Genomic DNA, 11,845 nt, shown 5'->3' on the forward strand with positions numbered 1-11,845 from the left:
ATTTTCTCTCTGCCCTATGGAAATATGTGTAAAATAGAACATTTAGACAACATTTTCTTTAGCCTATGGTAAAATGTGTATCATTGTAGGAAGTCACCCCCCCAAAAATCCCTTGCTCAAACCTTGCAGGGGCCCAGCAAAGCTGTTACACCACTATTACTTTAGATTCATTGTATTTTGCATTTACTTTATACTATTTGTATTATTGAACTTAAGTTGTAAAGTAAGTATGCTTGTGCGAGCCGGAGCCAGGCTCCTATTTCTGTAGCGTGAGGCAGCATGATGTACATGTACAGGACGCTAGTCTATTGCAGGGCCTTACCCCCAATTTATCTCAATGCTGAGTGCAAAGCAGTCACACCAGGTCACATTTTTGGTATGACCATGGCCAGGTATCGAACTCACAACCTTCCAATGTCAGGGTTGACACTAACCACAATGCCACTGAGTTGGTCATTGAACTTAAGACAACCAATATTTGCATGTGCATGCCATAAGCAAACCATTACACTAAAATAAATATTACTTTGAGCCAGTGTTCATTTTTTTAACCTTTTACTACAGATACATAAAGAACAGTCAATTTGTCAGTCTTCACACACAAATAACAATTGGGTTACAAGAAAACAAAATCATGCTATATCAAATTATTACTGTACAAATTGTGAGTTGGATCACTCACACACACTTATATACAGAAAGGGTTATATACTTCCCTTAAAACATTTACAAAGGCTAATAAGAAGGAAATGTGTTTATAAAATGTATTATGCACTTCTGCTGCCTTTAAATGCTCCTCAGAACCTTTGATTTCTGAATATCCAACAGCACTTGAAGGCGGCATTATACCCTATAGAATAACTAGGGGCATTTGACCTGACAATTCCAGGTTGGGTAATCATGTTATCAGCTTGAGGCTGATGCCATTCCCAAAGGCTAAGACTGTATATTATACTGCGCATAGCATGCCCTCAGGCTCAAACACAGCCACCACCCAGTGTTCTTTCAGCAAATATAACTTGTGCATCCATGTTCTTTGTATTAATTATAGTGATGCCAACATTTCTATTCAAGACAGTTTGGTGGTGTGCATGTTAAAGAGAGTCATCTTGTGAGACAGCATTACCTCTAGTAACACTGGGGACAGTGTCACTGTGGACTTGTGATTTGAGCTGTGGGTTTGAGATTCTCCACAGAGACAGAAGGTCACAGACCATTAGTTCTCTGGGCATCATGTGGTCGGATGTTCCATTTAGCCAGCTGACTTCATAGAAAGCTGGCAGAGTTTGTGGAATGCTTGCAGCCTTCTCTCCTCCTCCATTCCTGCTGCTGCTCACATAACTGAGGTAGATGTGCTCCTGTAGAGTTGACAGAGTCAGGGAAGGAGAACGCAACGTTGAGGCGCTGGTCAATTCTGCTGGAGAGCAGAGTGGCTGGAATCCCCTCTTTCTTCTCCTCTTCAGGCACTAGTTGCTGGTCTGCCTCCGGGCCTTGTTGCTACAGCCCGGTGTGAGGTCCTCATTGCGACGCTTCACAACGACCTGTCCTCTGCCTGAATCAAAATCAATGATAATAGAAATGTTTAGATCATATACAGTTGAAGCCGGAAGTTTACATACACTTAGTTTGGAGTCATTAAAACTAGTTTTTCAACCGCTCCACAAATGTCTTGTTTACAAACTATAGTTTTGGCAAGTTGGTTAGGACATCTACTTTGTGCATGACAAGTCATTTTTCCAACAATTGTTTACAGACAGATTATTTTACTGTATCACAATTCCAGTGGGTCAGAAGTTTACATACACCAAGTTCACTGTGCCTTCAAACAGCTTGGAAAATTCCAGGAAATGCCATGGCTTTAGAAGCTTCTGATAGGCTAATTGACATCATTTGAGTCAATTGGAGGTGTACCTGTGGATGTATTTCAAGGCCTACCTTCAAACTCAGTGCCTCTTTGCTTGACATCATGTTAAAATCTAAAGAAATCAGCCAAGAACCTCAGAAAAAAAATTTGGACCTCCACAAGTCTGGTTCATCCTTGGGAGCAATTTCCAAATGCCTGAAGGTACCACGTTCATCTGTACAAACAATAGTACGCAAGTATAAACACCATGGGACCACGCAGCTGTCATACCGCTCAGGAAGGAGACACGTTCTGTCTCCGAGAGATGAACGTACTTTGGTGCGAAAAGTGCAAATCAATCCCAGAACAGCAAAGGACCTTGTGAAGATGCTGGAGGAAATAGGTACAAAAGTATCTATATCCACAGTAAAACGAGTCCTATATTGACATAACCTGAAAGGCCGCTCAGCAAGGAAGAAGCCACTGCTCCAAAACCTCCATAAAAAAGCCAGAGTACGGTTTGCAACTGCACATGGGGACAAAGATTGTACTTTTTGGAGAAATGTCCTCTGGTCTGATGAAACAAAAATAGAACTGTTTGGCCATAATGACCATCGTTATGTTTGGAGGAAAAGGGGGAGGCTTGCAAGTTGAAGAACACCATCCCAACCATGAAGCATGGGGTGGCAGCATCATGTTATGGGGATGCTTTGCTGCAGGAGGGACTGCTGCACTTCACAAAATAGATGGCATCAAGAGGATGGAAACTTATGTAGATATATTGAAGCAACATCTCAAGACATCAGTCAGGAAGTTAAAGCTTGGTCCCAAATGGGTCTTCCAAATGGACAATGACCTCAAGCATACTTCCAAAGTTGTGGCAAAATGGCTTAAGGACAACAAAGCCAAGGTATTGGAGTGGCCATCATCACAAAGCCCTGGCCTCAATCCCATAGAAAATTTGTGGGCAGAACTGAAAAAGCATGTGCAAGCAAGGTCTACAAACCTGACTCAGTTACACCAGCTCTGTCAGGAGGAATGTGCCAAAATTCACCCAATTTATTGTGGGAAGCCTGTGGACGGCTAACCGAAACATTTGACCCAAGTTAAACAATTTAAAGACAATGCAACCAAATACTAATTTAGGTTGTAAACTTCTGACACACTGGGAATGTGATGATGAAATAAATCACTCTACTATTATTCTGACATTTCACATTCTTAAAATAAAGTGGTGATCCTAACTGACCTAAAACAGAGACTTTTTACTAGGATTTAATGTCAGGAGTTGTGAAAAACTGAGTTTAAATGTATTTGGCTAAGGTATATGTAAACTTCTGACTTCAACTGTAATCTGATTATTTCCCTATGTATTTGGTTATGGAAAAATGCAAACATTTCTGATCGGTATTACTATTCTGATCTACCCTTTGTTCAATCAGGGAGGTCAATTAAAAGCCTATTCCAATCTGCAACCACTTATCATCCTTAGTAACATCAAGCCTGACAAGTACTATCACATGACACACCTTTCCCACCCATGCCACAGCCCACATCAGAGATGGATGAAGTCATAGTCAATCTCAGTGTAGATAAGATTAAGGTTAACACTGATCTTTGGAAAAATCCCAGTTTCTCTGTTGCAGTCAAGGAAGGAACTAAGGAGGATTGTTACCTGCTTGAGCGGCTCCCTCATTCTGGATTTCTTCAGGGGAGGGCCCTGGCATTGGACCAGTCATGACCCCTGCACCGTGTCCACTGTCATTAGGATTGGCAGGCACTGTCGCGAGCAGCCCTGTGAAATGGAGACAGAGTTGGACAGTCAGTCTCTACCACACCACAGCCCCATAGACAATCATTGATAATGGTAACAATACAGGTATAAAATAAAATAAAGTCACTGTATTCACAATCAATTTCAAAGTAGGAGTGCTGATCCCCCCCCCCACACTTTTATTCATTATATTTAAAAGTCAAAACTTCTACTCTATGACACTTTGTGAATAGCTTATCATGGAAATTGTTAATGTCTGAAAATAGCTGATTTGCAGCGGACTTCAAAGCGATTAGCTGTACATTAAGCAGGTCATGCGCTCTGTGCTCACCCAGGCCGCGGTAGCAGGAGAGCTGTTGGTAGATCTGCTTCATCCTCTCCACGTTGAGGCGGCTGGCCTCGGCGTGGTGCACCATGGGTTTGGGGTAGTGCACACCGATCACGCACTTGGCCGCCTTCTGCACGCTCTCGGGTGCGTTCCAGGGGTCGTAGATGTACTTGGCCGGGAAGCCCTTCAGTATGGGAAGATAGCGCCTGGAAAAAACAAATGGAGAAAAGACCGTTTAAAAAAAGGACCATGGTGACTTCTGAAATGAACAATAATGAAACAAATTTCCCATGACATTTCTAGTTGGTACAGCATGGAAATCTCATTAAGACTCTATGGAGTGTATAATGAGACATTGTAGTCTTGCAGGTCGTATACAAAATTGTTTGTCATGGTTTTCTGCATGTTCTACATGCCTTGTCACAAGCATGGTGAAATAAAACACTAAGGTCTAGTACAGTGTACCACACTGGTTAAAATTAGCAGTGGACAACTAAGTGCAGGGAAGATCTTACCGTATGTAGTCTCCGTTGGGGTCTGTCCTCCTGCCAAAGCCCACGGGGCAGTAACAGTGGAAGAACTGCTGGAAGAAGGAGCTGCAGGAGAGCCACATCCAGCTGCCTGCGTTCACACTCCAGTCTGCATCCAGCAGCAGCTCCTCAAATACCTGACAGGTACAGAAACACACGCTGAGATACAAACAGAACGATAAACAGTCATACATACATCAGATTTCCCCCTGTCATCTCCTCTCTCCCCCTGCCCCAGTATCTACCTTCATGCCCTCCTCCCAGCTGATCCACAGGTCTCCCCGGGTCAGGAAGCAGGCCACGGCGTGTCTGGCCAGGTGGTGGATCCAGCCCTCCTGCCTCAGCTGGGTCATGATGGCGTCGATCCAAGGGAACCCTGTCCTCCCCTCGGCCCACTTGGCCAGCGCCTCTGGGTTGCGGTCCCAGGGAATCTGCACGCACACAGGGTTGCCCTCCATCTTGTCGAAGCAGGGGTTGTTGGTGGCCGTGGTGTAAAAGAACTCGCGCCACAACAGCTGGCCATAAAGTGAGAGGGGCGGAGAGCTGTTTTTCTTCACCTTCCTGTAGAGGTCAGTGAGTTTGAAGTAGAAGAGGCGACAGGAGAGGCAGCCGAAGCGGAGGTAGGGGCTGAGGCCCGTGGGGCTGGCCAGCAGGGAGTTGGCGTTCATCCGGGGACGCTCAAAGTTGGCCACCCACGCCTGGAACATAGAGGGTTAGGGTTTGAGTCAGGACCCCAGTGGAACCCGTCTATCTCACAGGCACATGACACTAAGTTCTAAAACACAGTCACATTTTCAGGAAGAAAACTGATTCCAACACAGGTACTGTATGTGTCCACCACACTGGTTCTGTAGTGGTGGGATACAAAGAAGGGACTCCTTCCCACCTTTCTCTCCAGGTGCCTCTCCAGGCGAGTGAGGGCCTCCGTCTCTCCCCCCGGCCATACTGCTGTAGCCAGGCCTTCTGTCTCAAAGCCAAGCTCCTCCAAGGACGGCACGCCAAACTTGTCATCGTGGTCGTCACTGATGGGCGTGGCACACTTCTGCATGACCTCAGCGGTGATGGTCTCGGCGGGCATCTCCACGGCATCCATGTGACTTATGAGCACCTGGAAACGCTTGTAGGTGAGAGGGGACAGGCCTCCGTTCAGCTCGATGATCCTACAGAGACACATGGACAGAGATAGCGGAATTTAGTGCATCACATAAATTAAACTATAATGTTAGTGTTATGAATATGTTGCTAATACATCATGTTTGCGTATTTGCGCATCTTGATGACTTAATAACAACAAGGTAATAACATTCTCATTGCTTTGACATGGGTTGTGTTCTCACAAGATCTAATATATGTCAGCCATGAACTACAGTAGCTAGATCTCCTTGACGGTGTATGTGTACGTGTATCTGTAAGATTCACTCACTTGTCTAGGTCGTAGAGCGTGTGGGAGACTTTGACCGTGACTTCCACCCCGGCCTCGCTGGCCAGCTTTTGGATGGCGGCATCACGCTCCTTGCCGAAGGGCTCAGAGTCGTACTCGTAAGACAGCCGGCTAATCTGCCATTCCTGGGAAGTTGAGAGAGAGAGACGCAAGGTCAGTCACACCACAGTCAGACGCCATGGTAAATAGGGAACTTTGGTAAAGATCAAGAACACGTAGGAAGTGCATAGAAAATACCATGGAATTCAAATAGTACTAATGTTCACATACAGATCAAGTGAAGACTGAATACAGTGGAAGCCACTCCTCAGTAAAAGGCACCTCAAGGACTCTCAGAAACAAGATTGAACTCTTTGGCCTGAATGCCAAGCATCACATCTGGAGGAAACCAGGCACCACCTGGCCAATACCATGCATTGCTGATGTTTTTCAGTGGCAGGGACTGGGAGACTAGTCAGGATCAAGGGAAGATGAACAGAGCGATCCTTGATGAAAACCTGCTCTAGAGTGCTCAGGACCTCAGACTGGGGTGGAGGTTCACCTTTTTATTTATTTTTATTTGACCTTTATTTATTTTATTTGACCTTTTCAGTTAAGAACAAATTCTTATTTTCAATGACAGCTGTTAACTGCCTGTTTAGGGGCAGAATGACAGATTTGTACTTTGTCAGCTCGGGGATACAAACTTGCAACCTTTTGGTTACTAATCCTACACTCTAACCACTAGGCTACCCTGCCACCCCAATAGGACAACGACCGTAAGCAAACAACCAAGACAACATGGGACTGGCTTAGGGACTAGTCTCGGAATGTCCTTGAGTGGTCCAGCCAGAGCCCAGACTTGAACCCGATCGAACATCTCTGGAGAGACCTGAAAATAGCTGTGCAGTGATGCTCCCCATCCAACCTGACAGAGCTTGAGAGGATCTGCAGAGAAGAATGGGAGAAACTCCCCAAATACAGGTGTGCCATGATTATAGCATCATACCCAAGACTTGAGGCTGTAGTCGCTGCCAAAGGTGCTTCAACAAAGTACTGAGTAAAGGGTCTGAATACTTATGTAAATTTGATATTTCAGTTCTCTTTTTTGCAAAAATGTATAAAGACCTGTTTTTGCTTTGTCATTATGGGGTATTGTGTGTAGATTGATGAGGGGGAAAATTTTCAATCAATTTTAAAATAAGGCTGTAACGTAACAAAATTCGGAAAAAGTCAAGGGGTCTGAACACTTTCCGAAGGCACTGTATATCAAGACATTTGAGACGATATGACACAGTGGAAGTATAGTACAGTAACTGACTAGTTTAATCCCACGAGACTGTATTTCTATGGGGCATACTGTACTTTTATGAGGCATACGTGTACAGTACACAGTGGCTGTGCAGTACTGTAAGTGTGATGGGTTAACTCTGATACGGTAGTGTGATGGTTTACTACTACAGTACAAGTGTGACAGTGTTAATTGTACCTTGAACAGCCTGGGGAAGACATCAGTAGGCTGGCCCCGGATGACAAACAGACGGGAGTGGAGCTTGCGGAGGCTGGCGTCTAGGTCCTCCAGACACTGGAGTAAGAACCTGGAATCAAACAGAGAAGATGATCAATGATCTGATCATATAATCAGAGAGGAAATAGGCTACAGGTGTAACAAGGCCTCCTGCTCAGGATTCACAAAAAACCTGTCGCCTATTTTATTATGTTTTATGGTATTTAGTTTAGTCGTTATCCCAAGGTCACATGATGGATGTTCCAGCTCTCATTAGGCACGAGTGAACATATGATCCATACATCCATCATGTGAGCCGTGGCTCAAATACATGTGGTAAGTAGAGTTGCACCATATCAAAGGGCTTTACGTCATTGCAACAAAGCCTTTGAAGTGAATGTAAAGTGGTGATTGAATCAAAAAGAAGGCTAGTGGAAAGGAATTGCAATCATGGGAATGTCAGCTGCTTCTCTAAGTGCAGAGAGCTTTATGCAGGGAGATTCTATTGAGAAAACATGTCCTTCACCACCAGATTATAAAAGCACTCTAAATTTTACATAGGCCAAATCCTCTGCCTGTCATTTAAAACACTTGATTGGAAACATTGAGTGGAAGATCTGTCTGACTGAATGGAACATACTACGCTATGAGTAAGTCATGTAGAACAATAAGGTCTCTGTACCATCCCAGCCTTGTAGTATTTACATGACAACAGGAGGGCGCTCTCGGCTCACAGCAAAGTCCACAGTTTAACAAAACGATAGACGGCTCCATCAGCTGGCAAAGCATGGCTAGTGGAACTACAAGCCCTCATTAGAATGTGGAGATTTTAAACTGTAATTCCTCACATTTCTGAGTAAGCGAACACGAACACAAAGCCTGTATCAACATTACAGAACATCTCTTGCTAACACGAACAGTCATTCTCTGCCGAAGTAGTGGGTACACTAGCATAAGTGACAAGCCTGGGCCAATGGGGAAGGACTGCTTGATTGATCCTCTACAAACAGCCCTACCTTAGACCTTCTCATTCTGCTGTCATATGATCCTCAAACTACATGGGAAGTGTTGACCACAAAATAATATTGACTTCTGCTGAAGCAAGCATGACATGAGTCATCATTGTATCATGTAGCCAATAAATTACTCCTTTAACTAGGCCTAATTTGTTATGACAACTTGGATATCAACCAAGTCAAGAGAGGGCGACTGTCTGAACGTTGTGTTCTGTGTTGGGTGACTGGACTGTCCCTTTAAGGAGGCATCAATTCATCCAGACCCTTATCTGAGAATGGTGTCCTCGTTTTGTGTTGCGGTCCTCCATTCACACAGTGAATGCTGTACTTGGAACTCGAATGAAACAGGTTTGGTAGAGCGTTTATCACAAGCAGCAGGGTTTACAATATGATCTCTGAAAAGGTAATATAACCTATTATGCAACATATGACGACTAGCGGCCCTGCAAGCAATGTCATCATCATGCATACACTTGAACAGCAGAGTAATGCATGGTGACCACAAAGTGAACATTGCTGGGTATGCTAAATCCCATCTGAGACTCAGTTGTTCCACTCACCTGGAGCAGACTACACACACTGGGAACTTTATATTGACTAGGCCTAAATATATTCTAGCAGGCTGGTGCTGGTCCCAGAGGAGAAGTGTTCTTTCTTATAGCTAGGACAGCCTATGCCATTCTGTTCTGGCTGGTAAAGCTACAAGCTGCTTACCTATTGCAGATTCAGTCTTCCCAGCCTGGTGCAGGTCTACAATTTTGTTTCTGGTGTCCTTTGACAGCTCTTTAGTCTTGGCCATAGTGGAGTTTGGAGTGTGACTGTTTGAGGTTGTGGACAGGTGTCTTTTATACTGATAACTAGTTCAAACAGGTGCCATTAATACAGGTAATGAGTGGAGGACAGAGGAGCCTCTTAAAGAAGAAGTTACAGGTCTGTGAGAGCCAAAAATCTTGCTTGTTTGTAGGTGAGCAAATACTTATTTTCCACCATAATTTGCAAATAAATTCATTAGAAATCCTACAATGTGATTTTCTGGATTTTTCTTTCTCATTTTGTCTGTCATAGTTGAAGTGTACCTATGATGACAATTACAGGCCTCTCTCATATTTTTAAGTGGGAGAACTTGCACAATTGGTGGCTGACTAAATACTTTTTTGCCCCACTGTATGTGAGCTGCCTGGCTCAATCACCGGCTAATAGGGCAGCTACTATAAGAGAAGTCTAGATCTCAGGAGGAAGTGGGGTTGAGCGGTGGGTTGAATGTAGGTCAAAGCTGCGAGGACTGGAGAGGAGAATGTCATAACCACCCCAATGACACAGTGCCCCATTTCCAATGCCTGCCCGCACTCAGCCAGGATGGGGAGGGGGACTTACATAATCCTTACTGCTATGCATGTTCTTAAACCCTGCTGAAATGTAGGCCTACTCTCCCGGTGGTAATAGAAACTACTGAGAATACCCTGCGTACAGGGATGTTTTCGACATGGGTAATGCAGTCAGGTCATTCTCCCCTTCTCCTGCTCTAAAACAGGAGGTTATGCCTTACATGAACATTCTTATAAGTGGCCAAACTAAAGCAGCATAGTATGTGGGCTAAATGAAAGGGAGGGAATCCAAGGTAAATCAGTAATCAACTGTCCTTGGTGCCCTGGAATGCCCTTGTTTCCTGTGTGGCACACAGATGTACTTGTAATGCAATAATTGACAGTCAATATTTACTATAACTGTGTGCATAAGTGTGGTGCTAGGAAAGCCCTAGTTTCCTGCCTAAGCGGTACACCACACCCACACACTAATGTCATTCATAACCACCTACAGCACTGGGATTCCTCCTTCTGGTGTTATGATAACCAAATCTGGGTTTTCCTTAACCTATTGACCAAATGTGCATAAGTGGCGTCTGGCATGCCCACAAGGTCATAATCTATCGAAAAGGAAACCATGATGGATCCATCAGAGCCCCTAGGCAAATTCACAAACGTGGCAATGCAAAAAGCAGGGACCTGTGTGACCTACATCTGCGGTAAACACATCCATGTTGGGTGAGTGCAATACGAGCCAATCAATTAAAACACGTCCTCTAATACAGGGGTTCCCAAACGCTTTCTATGGGAAACTGCTCACTCCCCTCATTGGTGGAGAGAATTTTGCAAGCTTAAAGCTTATTTCCTGCAATTCTATAAATGTTGTTATGGGGTGCAAATAAAATGTTGCAGTTAAACAAAAATACTAAATTAAATGAAAAAAACATTAGCTGACATGGGCTAGTTGATCTGGACATTTCTGACAAGTTATAAATATCTCTCTAAGGTCTGCAATGACTAACATGACAAGAGGAACTGATGATGCACTACCCAATTTAGAAATAGCACCTTGTGCATTCTACTATTAGGACCCCTACCTCCACCTGCTGATGCCCACGTTGGAGGACCCTGCAAACCAGGGGTCTAGGATGTAAACATAGCGAAGGGTGTCCGCTCCCCGGATCGACTCCTTTAGAGAGGGGTTGTCGTGGAGCCGCAGTCCCTTCCTGAACCAGTGGATCGTGTTGCCGACCATTTCACCTGCTGTCTATTCTAGTTATGTCCACGACTCGAGTCGTTGGTTATAGCGCTGATGTCAAAACAAAACGCGTAGGAGCTAAAACAATAGCCCTTGCATGCCCAATCTAAGTTTCGGTTATGTCGCCTAGATGGTTTTATAATGTAATGTTATAATATTTTTTATTAACCTGTTATAAACGATGTTCGACCTGATGGCTAGCCTAGCAGCTCGAAAAATGTATAATTGCGTTGCCGTATCTTGCTATTTTCCAGATACGGAAGAAGAGTGAACTAAAGTACAGTAGGTAGAGCGTTTTGATGAGAAATTAAACTGTCTTCCAGTATCACTCGAATGTATTTCCATATTCTAAGAAAATGTTCCCTGTTGAAATGAACTTTCTTTGACAACGGCTCCACCCAAAGAGGTACGCGGATAAGAATGAACGAATCTGATTGGTCAATGTCACCAGTTATGTAACGTTTGCTCGCTCACGTTTCGGTAGTGTGCTTACTCCTATCTTGTGTTTTTCCACAGGCATCACTTACACACGGTAAATATCCACACAACACACTATTTGATGTTTAATAAGTTATTTACAGATTACTTTAAACACCATAGTCTGAATATCGATCTTATTTTGGATGTTGTTGACAAAAATGTGTGCCGCCTGCCCGCGTCATGATTATTTACGCAGGACCCGGATGAACACATGTACTAGAAAAAATGATTATGCAAGTGTATCTGTAGGCCTAGTGGGCAACCCATCACCATCACACGTCTAAGCATGTGATGAATGTCAAATACTATCTGTCATGAGACTATGTACCACTATGTATTTACGTTAAAATGCCATCATTTCAAAATGGATTCAAACCAAATAACT

At 44.0% G+C, this 11,845-nt stretch overlaps 1 protein-coding gene across 1 annotated transcript; it reads right to left on the reverse strand.

Annotated features, from left to right (window-relative positions):
• Positions 1-538: 538 nt before the first annotated feature.
• On the reverse strand, positions 539-11,380 carry cry1b (cryptochrome circadian regulator 1b). Its single transcript, XM_024398906.1, has 9 exons — positions 10,820-11,380; positions 7,385-7,493; positions 5,899-6,041; positions 5,362-5,635; positions 4,721-5,173; positions 4,461-4,612; positions 3,949-4,151; positions 3,519-3,638; positions 539-1,552 (listed from the first exon to the last, which is right to left on the reverse strand). Exons 1-9 carry the CDS (start codon positions 10,975-10,977, stop codon positions 1,467-1,469), a joined length of 1,698 nt encoding a protein of 565 aa, XP_024254674.1. The 5' UTR covers positions 10,978-11,380; the 3' UTR covers positions 539-1,466.
• Positions 11,381-11,845: the final 465 nt, after the last annotated feature.

Source organism: Oncorhynchus tshawytscha, linkage group LG06 (genome assembly GCF_018296145.1).
Source record: "Oncorhynchus tshawytscha isolate Ot180627B linkage group LG06, Otsh_v2.0, whole genome shotgun sequence".
Taxonomy (NCBI): Eukaryota; Metazoa; Chordata; class Actinopteri; order Salmoniformes; family Salmonidae; genus Oncorhynchus; species Oncorhynchus tshawytscha.